The 19,457-nt window shown below is 40.8% G+C and overlaps 1 protein-coding gene across 3 annotated transcripts in view; it reads left to right on the forward strand.

Annotated features, from left to right (window-relative positions):
• The window catches only part of SYNE2 (spectrin repeat containing nuclear envelope protein 2), a 257,014-nt gene that overhangs the window by 81,005 nt on the left and 156,552 nt on the right, over positions 1–19,457 (forward strand). For all 3 annotated transcript variants that reach the window (XM_075843762.1, XM_075843764.1, XM_075843763.1), the window contains exons 22-34: positions 115–252; positions 385–543; positions 3,343–3,560; positions 5,327–5,387; positions 5,496–5,584; positions 5,993–6,116; positions 6,673–6,830; positions 7,792–7,939; positions 9,770–10,402; positions 12,849–13,408; positions 14,301–14,471; positions 15,005–15,155; positions 17,732–17,890. In XM_075843762.1, the coding sequence (XP_075699877.1) occupies positions 115–252; positions 385–543; positions 3,343–3,560; positions 5,327–5,387; positions 5,496–5,584; positions 5,993–6,116; positions 6,673–6,830; positions 7,792–7,939; positions 9,770–10,402; positions 12,849–13,408; positions 14,301–14,471; positions 15,005–15,155; positions 17,732–17,890 (2,769 nt within the window). The remainder of the gene's footprint in view (positions 1–114; positions 253–384; positions 544–3,342; positions 3,561–5,326; positions 5,388–5,495; positions 5,585–5,992; positions 6,117–6,672; positions 6,831–7,791; positions 7,940–9,769; positions 10,403–12,848; positions 13,409–14,300; positions 14,472–15,004; positions 15,156–17,731; positions 17,891–19,457) is intronic.

A 19,457-nucleotide genomic window follows, 5' to 3' on the forward strand; every position in this document is an offset into this window, starting at 1 on the left:
AAGTTACTTTTCGGATATCCCTAGCTATGTTATCTAAGGGTTATGGTATACATGCAGTCACCATGTCTCTGATCAATGTTTCTTAAAAATAGTTATATTTTTCCCCTTTGCTAGACTGCCCTTGGCAAATTTGGGAGTCAAGACTTGGAACATTTTCTGAAAGCCACCGAACGCATGAAGAATATTTCATCCTCTACAAAGGAGAAGTCACTGGTAGAAGGAGTGAGCGCTGATGTCAGACATAGATGGAAGGTAAGATGAAATGTATATTGTTTTCTACAATGGATTTTTCAGATGGTCACAGAAGAAGACAATACGAAGAAAGTCACATAAGTCGAATTTTTGAAATGTTCTGATTTTTTTTTTACTATTCTGTATTCTCAGATTGTCCGTGATGACTTGGAGGCTTATGTCAGTGAATTAAAAATCCATATAGAGAAGAAGAAATTTGACGAATTGATTTTCAAACTGGAAGAACAAATTTTGAAAGAAAGGAATAGTGCTGATGTTGTGGACATGGAGGAAATAATCCGAGAACACGAGGTATTCCAATTCTCTATAATTATCCTAATCTTAAAGGGGAAGTAACTCTGAACCCCCGATCCTTATCCATACCTGCAATAGGTATAGTGAACCTGCCCATAGATAATCGACTTTAACCAGTAGATCCCGCCAGGTTTCTCAGGATCTACAAAGACTCTATCGTCAGAGGAAATATGTGTTTTTCCTGTCCAATCCTTTTGTTTCCCTTGTAGACGGGCAGTATTAGACGTGCCTAGCAGTCGCTTATCTCCCCCACTGAATTAAAATAACACGTTTATTTTGCCCATGTTATTGAACTAGTTGGGACTGAGAGATGTTAGGTCAAATGCATGTGGCCATCTCAACACAATTTGGAAAATTATACTCTAAATACTCCAGATTTTTAACCCCTTTGGGACTAAGCCATTTTTTGATTTTTCGTTTTTCACTCCCCGCATTCCAAGAGCCATAACTTTTTTATTTTTCCGTCAATAGAGTGTCGTGAGGGCTTATTTTTTGTGGGAGGAGTTTGTGGGAGGAGTTTCTTTTGGTACCATTTATAGTTCCATATAATGTACTGGGAAACTGATAAAAAATTATTTGCAGGCTGAAGTTGAACAAAAACTGAGATTCCTCAATAGTTTTTTGGGTTACGTTTTCACAGCTTTCACCGTGTTGTAAAAACGACAACTTATCTTTATTCTCTGGCTCAATATGATTACGATGATACCAAATTTATGTAGCTTTTTTTTTTTTTTTTTGCTACTTTTATTGATAATAAAGCTGTAGTTTTTATTGGTACCAATTTTTGGTATGAAGAACTTTTTGATCACTTTTTATAAAAAAAATTTTGACAGCTAAGGTGACCAAAAAACAGAGATTTTGGTATTTTACATTTTTATTTTTTACGGAATTCACCATGCGCATTAAATAATGCTATATTGTAATAGTTCAGACTAGACTTTTACTGTTTTACTGTTTTTTACATGACTTTAGGGGGGAAATGAGAAAAGGTTTTTTTTTTTTGAACTTTCAATATTTTTTCCTTTTTTTTCCACTACTAAAACCTTCTTTTTTTTTTACACACTTTATAAGCCCCCCTAGGGGACTTGAACCAGTGATCGTTAGATCGCTGGTACAATATACTGCAATACTGATGTATTGCAGTATATCGTAATTTTTACAGGCATCTGTTAAGGGCTTAACAGAGGCAGAGTGAAGGCAGCCCTGGGGGCCTTCATTAGGCCCCTGGGCTGCCATAACAACCATCATCACCCGAAGAGCCGTCGGAGGGGGCCGCCCACCTCTTTTCAACGCATCAGATGCTGCGGTTGCGATTGACTGCAGCATTTGAGGGGTTAAACAGTCAAGAACAGTGCGATCGCTGCTCCCGGCTGTTAGTCCCAGGTGTCCGCTGTAAAATACATCCAACCCCCCGCACTATATGGAGCGCGCTTAGAGCGTGACCACGCTCCAAACATCACCCCCCGCACTCGGACGTAATAGCACGTCTGGGTGCGCGAAGGGGTTAAAGGAGACATCCACTCTAAAGGGGTTGTCCATTTTGGGCAATCCTTTTTTGTTAGAAGCTTATCACAGGTTATCCCGCCGAGACCCCCAGCAATCAACTGTAATCTGTGCGGAAACCTGGAAGCAAGTGTTCAATTCCCCTGCAGCACAACCACAGGAGAATTTAAGCATTGCACAGTTTACATTTAAATCAATAGGCTGTGTAATGTACGGACATGCCAGGTCCTCCAGGGTAAGAAATGCTCTGCAGCCGATCCCTACTCTGGCTACTAGATGAGGCTCCTGCCCTACAAATGTGTAATAGGGCATTTAAAATGGGATTTCTAAACCTGACAACCCTTTTAATGCTTTAAGCTCTTTTTTTTTCTGCAGTCTCTCGCTATCTCTGTAGACATCTCCTGATTTGTTTTCAGACAAAAGACAAGGAAAGACTTTATCTAGTAGAATTAGGCTTCGTTCACATCTGCGTCAGGGCTCCGTTCAAGGATTTCGTCAGACCTTTCCGTCAGGGGAACCCATGAACGGACTCCAAAATGAAACAAACGGAAACCATAGGTTTCCGTTTGCATCATTATTGAATTCAATGGTGAAGGATCCGGTGCATATGGTTTCCGTATGTCCCCGTTGTGTAAGGGCTTGTTGAGCCTCGTTGAACGGCGCTCGCTTGCTCCTGTCACACAGCGCTATGGATGGGGACGAGCGGTCGTTACTCCGATTGCTCATCCCCTTACGTTATTATAATGTTGGCAGTGCGTCTTCCTGTTTACAGATGATCGAGCCTTTGCTCGTTGATCTTCTGATCGTTCCCTGTACACAGGGCAATTATCGGCAACGAGCATTATATTCACGCTCATCTGCCCGATAATCATCCTGTGTAAAACCCCCTTAATACGCAGGAGGGCCACCCGACTCGCTCCTGACTGCAGGTGTCAGGGGATAGAAGGATCGGGCATGTTGAATTTTCAATCCTTTGTTCCCACGGAAGATCCGAGCCAAGCATGCATGTTTAGGGGGGAGTCTGAAGAGCTACAGATGTAGCCATCTTTATCTTGATTTTAACGCATTAAATACAATGTCAAGAAACTTTTGTTGTGTGATATCACGCTGCAGCAAGTTATAGATAAACTTGACTACATCTGTAACTCTTGGCTGAATGACCGTTCGGCCAACAGTTATTTAATGTGTATGACCACCTTTACGCTTTGATGCCTTATGTAAGGAAATCTGGGAATGTTGAAATGGAAAATGCATTCACTCTACAGATATTGACTCTGTGATCTACTTCCCCAGGCTGTCTTCTCTGATCATGGCCATTTAGGAGAACTCAATGAGTGTCTACAGACAATGCAGACTCTGGATGACAGGCTCAGGACAAGCACTGCCTCTATGGCGTTCACCACAATAATTACAGAATGCGCAAAAAAGAAGGAGAAGCTTAATAAAAATGCGGCTGATATTTATCTTAATCTATGGTTTATACTGGAAAAAAATAAAATTGGCAAGAGCGAGTAAGTACCATGTTTCAGAGATCTGTATAGCTTTGGTTTAGGCTTTATGATAATAAATCGACATTATGAGGAGTTCATGTAAACTCTTTAGAGAACACAAACGTTTTAAAGGGTAACTAAATGTTTGACAAACTTCTGACACATCATAGTGACATGTCAGAAGTTTTGTTGGTGGGGGTCCAAGCCCGGAGACCCCCACCAATCACTAAAATGAAGCATCAGAAGCGCTCAGCCGCTTCGTGTCTGTTCGGCTTTTTCCGGAAATCAATGTATCGTTGTACGGACTCAATAAAAACTCTATGGGCCCGTACTCCGATACATCGGCTTTCAGGGGAAAGCCCAACAGAAACGTAGCAGCTGAGCACTCACACGAGCGCTTCTGACACTTCTTTTTAGCAATTGGTGGGGGTCTCAGTGCTCAGACCCCCACCAATCAAAACTTCTGACAATTCACTAGTTTGTCAAACGTTTAGTTACCCTTTAAGGAGTCGCCATGGTGGGATCTTGGTCTGGCCCACCAAACCCGCTTCCATCCAACAAAAATGAAAGAGCTCTGTGATTACTTTCTTCTTCACTTACAACTTATTCCCAGTTAGCCACGCTCTGTGCAATGATATCACTAGTCCCAGACCAGCAGCCCCTGATCTAAGCTGGCCATACACAACCAAATATGTTATTCGGGCTGAGAATCAGAAACCTTTATCCAGCCCCTAAATATTCTAATGATGGGTAGATCCCAGTATTGCATAAGGAGGTTTGAGAACATTACAAAAAAACTATTTTCTGTGAAAATTAGATAGATCATGTACAATGTGCAAGGGGTTCATTTGGCTCATCCAAGAACATGTTATCTTAATAAAGAGGAGGGAATAAGAGGCTGCCCACTACTTCTCTCGATGAGAAACAACAGAATCAGATAGATAAAATCAAACCTATTTGGTCCATGATTCCCTCAATAGTAGACATTCAAGGAATATCTGTCAGCACGATAGACATTAGATTTTCTTAGTACCTTTCAGAGTTCACATTAAATGTATGTACTATGATATATGAACCTATGTAGGATGTGTTCACCTAACATTCAGGAGACTCCATTGCATTGCTTGGAAAAATAACTTTCAAGGCTTCTATAGACTGCCCGTCCATCTATCCCTAGCCTAGTTTAGGGGATCCGGCCATTCGAGCTGGGTTAGTCCAGACCAGTAAAGCCCATTAACTACTGTATATCTATCTGCTGCACTTATGTTAGTAAGATATCTCTATAGACTTATCACTCATTGTGTCATTAGTATGAGTCTTGGGAATGTGGTTGGGAGGAGGTCATGGTAGATTGTTGACACACAAGTAATAGATTAGGAAGAAAAGTTGATCAGCTCATCAACCGGATCGGGTTATCGTATGTCCTATAACACTGCACACCCTTCGTGCACTGATGTGTTGTGGGACCGGCAAGGATTCAAGAGATACAAGATGTTTCAGCACTGAAGTTGTAAAATCCGTATCTTTCATTCCCGGAGTAAGGAGCTGGTCTGGAATGATGTTGATCTGTTTTCACTCCTTATTCCTAAATAATAGATACAGATTTTACATAAGTAAAAGAATGGTATGCTGAGTGACCATTCTTCATAGTTATGCAAGTTCATAGTCATTGTATGCTGTTATGTAGAGTTAAATGTGCTCCATTGACTGATGTATATTATTATATCTAGACGTGTAGATGGACTTATAGATGGTCATTAAATTGTATTACTCATCATTATTTGCAGTGTGGCATCAGCTGAAAATGGAACTAAGCCAAATATGAACACAACCGACGGAACGCAGGAGGTAATGAATAAAGATAGCGGATATAAAGCTTTACCCCTACATGGTACATATATGTTGTTCATATTTGTCCGTGTGAGATCTTCCTCATTCTGGTTGTTTATGATATAGGTATGTGAAACAGATTGTGTACCACAAGGAGCAAGCATGGCAGAAGATCAGAAGTCAAATGGCTCAACCCTAGAGATGATGCTACTGAGGTAAGTCAGATATAGGGTTAGCACTGTTTCTTTGATCCTGGATTCAATTCCGACCAAGGACAACATCTGCATGGAGTTTGTTTCTTCTCTTTGTGTTTGGGCAGACTTCCTCTTGGGTCTCCGCTCCACTATGAGACAGAATGGAGAGACACTTTGTAAAAGCCATGCAATACTATATTACCTCTGCACTGAAATACCTGGATGGCCACGGCTTCCCCTGTCAAAATCAGCCATTTTCCCAGGGTGCCGGTAGCCAGATTAGCTGATCGCTGCAGCGTCACCATTATGAAAAGGGATGTCTCTACTGATATACCCCTTTAAATATTTCACATGCCATAATAATATGTTTTATTATCTTTATAGTTATACTAGTAAGTCTTTATCCTCGTTACTTTTTATTCCCATCAGATATGATACAGAGAAACGTGACCTAGAATTCTTAATACAAAACTCAAGAGAAAAACTGGTTGCCGAAAGTCCAAAGGAAGTTCAGGATGTAAAGGAGCTTCAGAGTAAACTTCATAAACTGCAGGTAAACTATAAAGTTTAATCTACTACTGTAATAAAATGACTCCCCAGTCTTATATCATTCAGTGTAATATGTGGTCTCTGTCTTTGCAAGCATTAAATCTAGCTTGGTCTGTAATACTGTATATTGCAGTATCGATCTATGACTGACGTAGTCCCTTAATGCATATGTGAAGTTAATCATGTAATGATTTGCAAAACTATTAAGGAGTTCCCTTCCTACGAAATTAAGATATAGCATTGTACAGGAGGAAAAAAAGAAATTGGTGGTCAACTTTTTTAAATTTTTTGATAACCTATTCTGCGAGAACCATCTGAGTTGTGAAAACTTTCCCACTATGTATGCAAACGACTCTATCAGGAGTCTAAAAAGCACAGGACTCCCGGTCCTACATGCTAAGATATTGAAGTAACCTAATATTAAGGTAATCTTACATGTCAGATCCCAAATAGGACTGGGACAAGTAAAAATGTGTACATTTTTATATTCACCCCTGTACGCAGCAATATTTCATAAGAGGGGACTAGTAACATTATTTAATTTGGAATATTCATTCTAGATTTTACTGGATCAAGCAAACAAAAGCTGGATAGCGTTTAAAGCCACGTCTCAAAAATTAGAGATGCTTCTGCATGGGACTGAGAAGAAGAAAGTTTCTGAGATAAGATACGCCCTGCAGTCTTCCTTGGGAGCTGTTTCTGAGGAAATTAAAATCAGGTTAGTTAAATAGTTTTATAAAAAAATATCATAGACATGGCCACATCCATCGCTAGATAGCTAATCATTCATATGACTCGATTTCCAGTCCCACAGATGTCCCATGATGCACCATATGTGATGAGTAAAGCTGCCCTGTGACCAGCCTTAGGTCCAAGCTAAATGGCAGCTTTGACTTCATATTTTTTAACACCCAAAGTCACATAACATTGTGACTTTTGTGTGACCAATGCAGAGAGTGGTACATCCTAAGAGATCACGATGGATCGTTCAATCTGATCATGATAGATCATAACTGATCTATCATATGCAGCATGGATCCTGTAAAAACGGAACCTAAATATTACATCACTGCTAAAAAAGATCACGACGGATACTATTTATTACTATGGTGCTCTATGATATTCTAAGTTTGCATCACGTCATGATTATATCTTTTTATTATTAAAGTCTATGTATGAGGGATTGATGATGTCATTCAGTTCGAATTCGTTCGGCTCTGTTCACATTTGCATTTTTGCCTTGTATGGAGAATTTTGGACACAAAAATATCGTAGTCTTCAGCAAATATTCTTGCCTTCGAAAATACTGGAACCCCAGATAAAAAACCTGACAGACCGCATTATAAGTCGATGGGATTCGTCATACCTGTCATGGCTATGTTATGAAAGGAAGCCATGATATTAGTATGAACATAACCTTTCAGGACAATGAGTGCTTAGCGAATTAAACTCAAGAAATTGCAGAACTTTTTACATTGGGAGGCAGAAGTCACTATTATAATGGACGAAAAAAATGGCTTCTTAGTGAGTTTAGGTCCTCTTCTCTTACTTTTTATTTATGTAGCCTATTAAAACTATGACTTCTCTCACCACACAGTTCTGAAGATAGATTGTGTGCATTATTTACTATTATTATTGCGAGTTTATGATGATGTGTTTTTTTTTGTTTGTTTTTTTAGAATACAATGTGTGAGCATTACAATAAGTGTTCTCTTGCCCATTGACGAAGAAGTGTCTCTTTTATGTGAAACAAATCAAGAGAATCCAATCCATGGTGTAGAAAAATTCACTATTTCCAACATTGGTTCTGTTTATCAGGATCTGCAGGTAAGTAGATGTTTGTGACAAGGCAGCCCACGTGGCTGATATGGGGCCTTACAGAGAAGGGCCCAGCTAAGGTTCGACATTGTCCTCTATTTTAATGGTTAGTGAGAATGTGTGCTGGGAACTTCTCTCTGTTGACCCTACAGCGTTAGCAAATAAGGGTGTAGGGAATCCCGTCTCCAGTTGGTTAGGTGTGTGGTAGTGTCCACCTGCACCAGAAGTGGCCCCATTTTAATCTTTGCTATGGGACCTCTCTCCTTTATGTATGGTGTTGATCTGGTTTCTTATTTTTATATCTTTTATTCTTCTCTGGACAAAATGTATTAAACATTATCACTGTAGAAAGCAACTCTTCTAAAACGCAAAAGCAGCACACCAAATAGTAAACGATATAGAACCCTCTGAATACATCCCTCTGATGTGTTTGTTTTTATGGTTGCTGCTTTTTACTGATCAATATTACATTAAAGGGAATGTGTCATCAGAAAATGACATATTTTAATCAAGTTTTTATGTTAAACGTATTTTTTAAGAATTTTGGGAGATTTTTTTTATTATTTTCTTTGTCAATATCTATATTAAAAAATAATCCTAAAATCTTACAGTTTTCACTGAGCCTCACAATAGACTGACCCTTCCGGTTCTGTAATAGACTGACCCTTTCTGTTCTGTAGGGATCACTTCTCAGCAGTCATCTCATTATCATCACAGGCAGGATTACAATGACAAATATCACCTATATATAGATAACACAGGATCCACCATTTATAATAGACTGACCTTTCCTGTTCTGTAGAGATCACTTTTCAGCAGTCATCTCATTATCATCACAGACAGGATTACAATGACAGGTAACACCTCTATATAGATAACACAGGATCCACTATTCATAATAGACTGACCCTTCCTGTTCTGTTGAGATCACTTTTCAGCAGTCATCTCATTATCATCACATGCAAGATTACACTAACTGGTTATTGTCCTCTTACAGGGGCCAACATGGGCCATGTAAACGTGCGCCGATCAACAAGTCAGTTCGGCCAATGTTTGGGAATGAGCTTTCTGTGAACACTCGTTTGCCCGATCATTGGTCCATGTAAAAGGGCCTTTACACCTATATATAGATAACACAGGATCCACCATTGACAATAGGTGATGGACACAGCTCCCCTCCTCCCCCTCCCTGCACAATGACCTCGGCACAGGTCACAGAGCATGTCTAGAAAACTCTGCCATTGAAGTCAAAGCGTCCTCTCCTGTACACAGGTTCCTATATGTGGCTGCTGCAAAGCATATATCTAAATTCTGTTAACAGCGGCTCAGGTAAGATGGCTGCCCCCATAATCATGTACAGAAAATAGAGCAGAAAAACTACAATCAAAAATAAAAACAGATTAAAAAAAGATTTTGTTTCCCTTTCTGGTTTTAATTAGGAAAAAAAAAAGTCAAACATTACCTTTATGTTATATTACCAATAAAGTTTACGTTTTAGAAGATGTAATTTCTCCAGTCACAATTTTTTTTATTTTCCTAAAAGGAAACGCTACCCAAAATAAACAATTCTTTGTGTAGTCTTACATTAATAGTAAGACCATACTTATCCAATATATATATATAAATTAAACATTGGAACAAATGTATCACGAGAAACCTGTATCTGAGAAAAGTTATAAAAATTAAACAGAAGTCATGAAACATACAAGTGGCTATGATGTAGACATGTTATCTAGAATTTCTGTTTCTAGATCTGAATCAAGACGTTCATCCACCTGTAGTGTTATGATTGGACACCATTTAATAATGTGTTTTTTTTTGGGGGGTTTTCTTATGTAGGATGTACAGACTTCAGTCAAAGATCAGATTCAACAATGTCATAATCTGGAATTCGCTCCCGAGGTTGTTGATCCATCAAGTCCAGTAGACGAGCAAGCTGTTCAGTCTGTTGTACATCAATACAAAACTCAATTAAAAGCAACAAATGAGATAATAAAAGAACGAGAGGTTCTTCTGAAAGAACTGGAGATGTTTCTGTCTACCCTTGCTTCGACTAAGCTGTCCATCCAAGGTGAAGGGTCCGTGCTTGGTAATGACAGAACTACTCTACTTCAAAAGCAGAAGAACCTGAAGAAGCTACAACACAAGGTTTACAGATTGAGACAAGATGCTGACAATCTAGATAGACGTCTAGAACCAGTAGAGATCTTCCTGGAAGACCCAGAACATGGAGGACGGACGTCATGCCAGAAAATGCTTGATGGGTTCCTTGAAAAGATAGAAATTGTAGAACAGTCTATTTTTCTAGAGTTAAGAAATTTGGAAAGCAGACCGGCTTCTGCGACGCAATCATTAAATGGAACACAAACTAATTTCTTGAAAACTGAGTTTTTGGTTCCCAGACTAACCCAGGAACCTGAGATGGAGCAGTTCACAGTATCAAAGATAGACTCCGTTTTACAAGAGATGAAGGTACTGCTATTACTGTATATTGTATATTATAGAGATTACGTCTAGCCTCGTACAATAGTCAAACCATAATAGTATATGATATTGAGACAAGGTTCTAAGTTTACATCTCCATGAAATCTCTGCTTGTTCAGTGCTTTCATACTTGTACAGATCATGTTGTACTCGAGGAGGAGTTGTATCTTTTCATCAGACAATGTACGGCAATGAGATAGTAAAAACGAAATCTCTCAGGATGCGCTGCATGAAAGTACAATGTTACATAGGAAAGTTGCAATGCTCTTAGGCCCCATTCACATCAATTTTTTTTTCCATGCATTTACCTTTTACGCCAGGAAAGATCAAATAAATACGATGGTTGCCCCAAGATAGGTGTTGGGTACTCGCCAGCATATTTTGAAATTGCCCTATGGGCAAGTAAAACCTCTTAACTTAATTTAGCTTTTATTAAAGGGGTCTTCCCGGACTTTTATCCTTTGGATAGGTCATCAATATAAGATCGTGGGGGGTCTGACTCCCTGGACCCCTGCCAATTAGCTGACTAAGACGGCCGTGGTGACAAACGCCGCAGCCTCTTCTATTTCTAACAGGTACAGCGCCATACTCCTCTGTAGCTGCTGTGCCTGGGACTGCAGGCCATTTACTAGAATGGCTGATCGGTGGAGGTGCTGGGAGTCGGACCCCCACTGATCTGATATGAATGACCAATCCTAAGGATAGGACTTTAATATAAAAACCCCTTTAAGTCATTATTAAAATTGAGGTATCCTATCCTAACGTGAGAGAAAAGTGAAAGTTAAGAATCCGGACCAACTATCGCTTTTTACTTTTTGTTACTATTTATCATCTGTGTCATTGCTGACTGATACAATGTATTACACTGTGGGTTGCCTAATGTTTAGTGTATTAACACATAGTATAAGAGGCAGGCAGCGTTTGACTAAGGATTCGTTCACATCTGCGCTGTGCTTTCCGTTTCATCAGATTCGTCTAAATAGAAAAAACAAACACAATAACGGATGTCTGACTGAAAGCAACGGAAGATAAATATTCCTTTTTTGACTGATCTGTTTGCAGGATTCATCAATAAGGGCCTGTTCACATCAGCGTTGCCCTTCCGTTGAGGGGTTCCGTCTGAGGTTTCCGTCAGGTTAACCCCTCAACGGAAAGGCAAACGGAAACCTTCGGTTCCGTTTCCCTCACCATTGATCTCAATGGTGATGGAAATGTTGTTAATGGTTTCCGTTGGTCACCGTTGTGACAGGGTTCTGTTGTTTTGACTAAATCAATAGCGCAGTCGTCTGCGGCAAATTGGTGAAAAATGTCGGGGAGGCTTTTCAGATTCATTTTTATAGATATTCCTGTTACATATTTGTTATTGCGCCCCCAGGTGTTTGTTTCATTCCCCCTCAGAACATGCACCTAATGTGTCCAATGGTGGTCACACATGCTCCAGTAGTTCAGTCCCACTGCCCGGATCCTCCTGAACACGGGCGGCAGAGTAATTCCTGCTATTGTGTAGGCCAGCTAATAAGAAGCTGCGCACTAGAAGAGGCTTTTTCTCACCAGCTTCAGACGCATAAGGCGGACGTTCTGAGATGGAATCAAAAGAACACCAGGGGCGCAATAACAAGTGTGTAACAACAAAATCTACACACAGGAACATTTTGTTTACTCCAATTGAGAAATTATGTTATGTGTGATCTAACAAGAAATGTAATGTACAAATTGTGGGTCAACTCCTTTAATTACAAAGCTATCACACCGGAGTGTCCAGCAATAGAGCTAGACATTGATAATCACTGACTATATTGTGGCATATTCACCCATGTGAGCCATTCTAGTAAATCGGTCATGAGTAGGACACAGGTTTCTGCTCAAAGACCCTGTTTTTGCCCTTTCAAATATCATACATAAGTGTGTAATGTGTTACTTGTGTTATAAGACCACAGTGTACCATTGTGAAGTGAACCTTGAAAGTCAATGCTTCATAGGTTTCTAATTAATTAGGGGTTCCAAAATTACAAGGTTGTATCCATAATTCTCAGAAGCCAAATAATGTCAATTCTGGAAGGTTTGTAAATCTTTTATAGAGCAAAGTTTTTTGCTTTTTTTAAAGAGGTTTTAGAAAAAACATGGCTGCTTTATTACAAAAAGAGCACTCCACCTGTCCACAGGTTGTGTGTGGTATTGCAGCTTAGCCCCATTCACTTCAATAGAGCAATGCTGGTGTACCAGAAACAACCCATGGACCGGTGTGGCGGTGAAGACCAAAGCCATGTTTTTCTAATCCAGGACAACCCCTTTAATGAGCTGTCCTTATGTTATTCCTGATTCCTACATTTTCCAGCTGATTACAAAGTGTCGGGACATAACATTATTATTTAACATAAACTTAACAAGAAAATTAATCTGAAAATAAAATATATTTTCTGCTTTCCATTTGCAGGATGTCCAGAACACATATGAAATTGAGATCCAACAACTGAATAGTTTGGGCGCTTCATCCGTTTCGGAATATAAGACCGAGCTGCAAACAGCAAATGAAGCAACGAAGGAACGAGAGACAACTCTTAAGTCCCTGGGAGTATTTCTGTCTTCCCTTAAGGCAACCAAAATGTCAATTGAAGCTGGATTTCCCGTACTGGGTATGGACAGGAGCGTTCTGCAGGAGAAGAAGATGAGCCTTGAGTCTTTAGAAAAGGATGTCTATCTTCTGGGTCAAGAAGCTGAGAAGCTTGATGACTGCATGCAAGCTGCTGGGATTCTCCTAGAAGATCCAGAAAATGGAGGGGAAACCTCATGCAGGAAAATGATAAGTGGTTTCTTTGAGATGTTAGAAAGTGGCCAGCAAGCTGTTCAGAGGGAGTTTCAGAATCTTCAAGAGAATGAGACCCATGAGCAATTAAACAAGCGTCTCATAGACTTTTACAAAAATATTGAAGATATTCACGATCAAATTGATAAAATTGGCCTAAAAGATCCAACCATTCATGCCGTCCAACAGAGGTATGTAAAAATACTGCCGCTATTCAATGCATAGCTTTCATGAAGGGACAGGGACAGTGTCAGAATATCTCAGTAAGCCACATATAGATGGCCATAATAAATGGCACAATAAAGGTGCAGTATATTGTGACTAAGAACGCAGTTGGCGTTTGAAACGCGTAAGCGTACTGGTTCTTTGTCTTTATGTGCTGGGTGGATTTTTAATGTTTATAAAATGAAGTCCTGGGATTTCTTTAAAAATGCTGGATCATACCTTTTTTTTTGCTGCAGTATATTTAGTCCCTTAAATCTGGCCAGATCCCATAAGGACAAAAAGGGAATCTTTTTCTAAAAGTTTTATTAGTAAATAAAGTATATGGCTCTCCTCCAATGCCATAATACAGCCGTCTGAATAGTCTGGAGGCAGCCACCTGTATAGACTACAAAAGGACATCAGCGCCTCTGATAATACACTCACCTCCTCCATAAATAAGTGTAATGTGCAAGCTTTACAAAACGGCCCCAAGCAGGGCACAACATTAAAGGAGTTGTTAGGGTTTAGAAAAACATGGCTGTTTCTTCCAAAAACAGCCCCACACCTGTCTATTGGTTGTGTCTTGTATTACAGGTCAGCTCCATTGAAGTGGATGGGGCTGAGCTGCAATACCACACACAACCTGGGTACAGGAGTGGTGCTGTTTTTAGAAGAAGACAGCCATGGATTCCTAATTTTGGAAAACCCCTTTTAACTAGTACTATTATTGAAATTAGCTCCAACCTTAAGATGGTTCTCTATTCAGATATGTTGTCTTTATTTTTATTTTTTTCACTGTAGGGCCTTTTTATGATTTTCTATCACTTTCCATTGTGTTCATATTTAGTTCAATAGTTTTGTATTTCTATTTTATTTTAGAATGAAGTCTTTAAGAATTCTGGAGAAAAAGTTGGAGACATTTGACAAAGAGAAGAAATTCATCAGTGATGCCTTTCAAGAGGTTCTTCAAACTTCAAAAAGAAAGGATTTAACTGGGTGGGATGAGTGTGAAGAATTGTGGGAGAGCACAAAGCAGTACCTTGCTCACAGGTAAGGGGTGTCACATCCACCTGTCATAAGATCTTTTCAGACATTTAAAGGGTAACTAAACGTTCAACAAACTTCTGACATGTCATAGTGACGTGTCAGAAGTTTTGATTGGTGGGGGTCCGAGCACTGAGATCCCCACCAATCGCTAAAATGAAGCCGCAGAATCGCTCCTGTGAGAGCTGAGCCGCTTCGTTTCTGTTCGTCTTTTTCCGGAAAGCCAATGTAGCGGTGTACAGGCTCATTGACTTTCTATTGAGTCCGTACAACGCTACATCGATTCCCGGAAAAAGCCGAACAGAAACAAAGCGGCTCAGCTCTCACACGAGCGCTTCTGCCGCTTCGTTTTAGCGATTGGTGGGGGTCCCAGTGCTCGGACCCCCACTAATCAAAACTTATGACATGTCAGAAGTTTGTTGAACGTTTAGTTACCCTTTAATATCAGAGTACTGCTATTGCTGCAGTACAATGTTTTTGTCTATTATATACTTTTTATTTTTACGTCATGCATTTAGAGACATTTTTTTCTTTTTCAGCAAAGAGAAATGTGAAGTAATAATTAAACTTCTTCGCAAGTTCCAGCATTACAGGACATCACTGACATTTTTGATTGAGAAAGCAGAGACTACAATGTCTCATCAGTCATCCTACATTGGAAAAGACAATCTTCATAAAATGATGATGAAGGTAGAGTTTGAAATTGGTGGTCCCTTTGTATACACTATCACGGGGTGCACACACTTTTTGGTCCTGGATCCGCATTGTCGGATTGCCCTATATGAAGAGATTGGAATAAGATTTCTATATATTTAGGGGGCTACCACGGTTGATGTTTGCAGTGTTTGTCACCACATGGATCTAGCCTAAAGACTACTGATACATGTTTTTGTTTTCTTAGTATTTTTTAGTAAGTTTTTAATTTATATCATTACATAACATAGGAGTGTACAGTAAGAACAGTATCATGGTTGCAGACAGCATGCAAATTGAGCACAGGGCATGATCGTCAAGTATCAATGTCTAACCATAGAGAAGAAGTATAGGATGTCCTACAGTGTTAAGTGTAGGAGATATTTCAAGGCAACCATAGTATGGCTATAACAAGCGGTAGCAACAGTTCCAATGACCACCGCAGAGGTAGCAGTTGCACCCAAGAACCTTGTGTTCTGAGAAGCCAAAATGCCTCTCTCAGCTCCCTGCCACATAGGAAGACACCAGTATTATAAATGGTGCATGGTAGGTGGTAGCCCAGGTGCTCTGCTGAGGGCAGCAGTATTATAAAAGGGGCACTGCAAAGATACTGTAGCGTCAAATAAACTTTGGCACCAAATTTAAATCGTATTTTGTAACCTAACGGAGTGAAACAAATGGTTAACCTTGCAGCACCTTTTTTGCCTAAACCAATATGTAAATAACATGCCGCCATACTTGCAACACGGCCATGCAATAAGCTTAAAGGGAACCTGTCACCAGCATTTCAACTCGACTCACCCCTCGCTGCTGTCAACAGTTCATTGACGGTATTTCCTATCCTAAATTCCTCCTCTGACCGTAAATAACGGTCTGCAAACATTTTGTGCCTTTTATGGTAATAATCTGGCAGTCTTGTTCGTTCCTCTTCTTATGTTCGCCCACCGCTGAAAACTGGCCCGTCTTGAATTCTGAAATCTCGTCTAAGATAGCGCACATGCGCCCGTCATGTGTGATCCGACACCCTTTCCTGCTTCGTCCGGGCCTCAAATCTAGTTACTGCGCATGTGCTGCTCTGGTGTCCAGTTGTGCGCACGCACCAAACATCGATGCTGCAAGCGCTGGATTTCGTGTGTGTTGGGGGTAGACGAGGGGCTGTCAATCAAAAGTAAGGAGGCGGGGTTAACTCGGATAGGCTTGAGGAATGAAGATATGACTCTTCGAACTAAGATATGACTCATATGCTCATTAGCATAAGGCGCAGGAACACTAAAAAACTATTTGGCGCCCAATATTTAAATAACCCTCTGAACTGTCAATGGGGCGTGTAATGGCAAGGGGGCGTGTAACATGGCTGTCCAATCCGCTACGGACAGTGTCACAGCAAGAACTGGAGAGAGGAGAGCGTGTGCGCGCACGCTCTCACTCTTCAGCTCTCGGCAGACACGGACAAGACTGATCTCTCGTGAAAGATCACACAGTCTTGTACTTGTCTGCCGAACTGGCAAGGGGGATTGTAATGGCAAGGAGGCGTGCTCTCCTCTCTCCAGCTCTTGCACTGTCCGTAGCAGTGACACGCCCCCTTGCCAGTACGGCAGGCAAGTACAAGACTGTGTGATCTCTTGCGAGAGATCAGTCTTGTACTTGTCTGCCGAGAGCTGAAGAGTGAGAGCGTGCACAGCTCCGATCTGCGCGTGCGTGCACACACGCTCTCCTCTTTCCAGCTCTTTCTGTGACACTGTCCGTAGCTGATTGGACAGTGTCACAGCGATGTTACATGCCCCCTTGCCATTACACGCCCCATTGACAGTTCAGGGGGTTATTTAAATATCGGGCACCAAATATAACGGCAACCGATATCTAAATAACGGAGGAAGGTAGAAAAAAATATAAAGTGCCCCAGGGTTTGTGCATGCTAAACATGTATGGGCAGGTGAAAGGTTCTCTTTAAGCTGAGAGCTATTAACCCCGACATTCACAGTAACATGCATGCTCAGCATGTGCTTTTCTATATAATAGGGTAGACAAGCCCGTAAGATATTTGTTGAAATCCAACATGCCCAATCCTTGTTTCCAATGACATATACCATCGGGGGAACAGTCGAGAGGCGCCCATACATTTATCTTATGTGTATGGGCAGTTTAACTGTATTAGTGGGCAGCAGTGAAGCGAAGCTCTGGAGGAAAAGGATGGATCTAGGCCAGACCTTTTTGCTTATGCGCTCACCGAGAGAGTACATAGGGTCTAATTTATCAATGTAGTCACATAAATTTTCTAGCATAAACACATTGAAATGTATGGCTCCCTGTTGATAAGTGGAAGCTTGTGTATCGTAGGTGCTGGTGATTCTATTATCTCTGTTCTTTCTAGTATCCACATCTGAAATTTGACACTAGGTGTCCCTGTCTCCTTAAAGAAAAAGCACCAGTTGCATCATTTTCCAATTCTATGTGCGGACGGACATTTTTAACTGAATATAAATCTTAATTGATATTTTCTATATTCATGGACTGAATTGTCGCGATCTACAGTTATATAATGTGGTCACCTCTGATTGTGTTTTTTATTGCAGGTTCATGAGCTAAAACTGGAGATTGATCATCACTCCGAAGATGTAGAAGAGGTAAACAGCATCTGCAAAATGCTGCAGTCTCAGATCAGTAAGATAAAAAGATTTGAAGAGGCGCCATTCCAGGCGGAAGCCAACACGCTCATCGACAAGTGGTTAGATGTAGGTACTATTCATAAAAAATGACCAAAGGAGAAGAGTGGAGGAGTCACCCATAGCAATGACAATACTGCTCTCATATTTCCCATTCATTGGTTGTTACGAGCAACTCTAACACTTTTTTCCTTTGAACTAGATTTGACATTCGTATTTTGAGGATATATATTAGAAGTGGGAAATAATCCATTATGCTATAAAGTTATCCATAATCTCAGAACTTGCAGCAGCTAGCATGCAAATCGGTTTTCCTAGAACAACCTTTCAAAGGCTTGTGTGAGATAAGGCCAGGGTTACACTAAAGGCCCCTTTAGGGTATGTTCACACTGCTTATTTTCAGCCGTTTTTCGGGCCATAAACGCCCGAAAAACGACTGAAAATGTGGGGGCTGAACGCCTCTAAACATCTGCCCAAAACGGCCCTGTAAAAAAAAAAGTTCATGTCACTTCTTGAGCCGTTTTTTGACCCGTTTTTCATTGGGTCAATTGAAAAACGGCTCGAAAAATGAACGTAAAAAACGCCTGATGCATAAAAAAACGGCTGAAAATCAGAGGCTGTTTTACCTTGAAAACAGCTTCGTATGTTACAGCCACCTTTTTGTTTGCCGTGTGAACATACCCTCAGGCTCCTTTTTTAGAACTACTTGCCATTCTTATTGATCAGTCACTTGGCCTTGCACATACTGATTAGTGTTGGCTGCATAGCTAGCAGCATGGCTCAGTAAATCGGTGAACTGATCAAGGTGAATACGGCTTCTAATGTCTCCTGATTTTATAGAGCATGCAGATGAATGTCAAAACTTTATACAGTTATTTTATTTTATTTTTAAAGTTGGAATTAATCAAATTTAGCAACCATTTTATGTTTGTGGTATCAGTGTTAGGCCTCATTTACACGAGCGTGTGCGTTTTGCGCAGGCAAAAAAACGCAGCGTTTGGCGTGCGCAAAAGGCACTTGACAGCTCCGTGTGTCATCAGTGTATGATGCGCGGCTGCGTGATTTTCGCGCAGCCGCCATCATAGAGATGAGGCAAGTCGACGTCAGTCACTGTCCAGGGTGCTGAAAGAGTTAACTGATCGGCAATAACTCTTTCAGCACCCTCGACAGTGAATTCCAATCACAATATACACCAACCTGTGAATAAAAAAAAGACGTTCATACTTACCAAGAACTTCCTTCCGTTGCCTTGATGACGCGTCCCTCTCTTGTCATCCGGCCCCACCTCCCTGGATGACGCGGCAGTCCATGTGACCGCTGCAGCCTGTGATTGACTGCAGCCTGTGCTTGGCCTGTGATTGGCTGCAGCTGTCACTTGGACTGAATTGTCATCCCGGGAGGTCAGACTGGAGGAAGAAGCCAGGAGTTATCGGTAAGTCAGAACTTCTTCTTTTTTTTACACGTTCATGTATATTGTGATCGGAAGTCACTGTCCAGGGTGCTGAACCAGTTTAACTCTTTCAGCACCGTGGACAGTGACTGTCATCTGACGTCGCGTAACGGAAAATTTTTTTGCCGGGTTCGGTCAAAACGAGTTCGGCCGAACCCGGTGAAGTTCGGTGCGCTCATCTCCAAT

Source organism: Rhinoderma darwinii, chromosome 12 (assembly GCF_050947455.1).
Source record: "Rhinoderma darwinii isolate aRhiDar2 chromosome 12, aRhiDar2.hap1, whole genome shotgun sequence".
Classification (NCBI taxonomy): domain Eukaryota; kingdom Metazoa; phylum Chordata; class Amphibia; order Anura; family Rhinodermatidae; genus Rhinoderma; species Rhinoderma darwinii.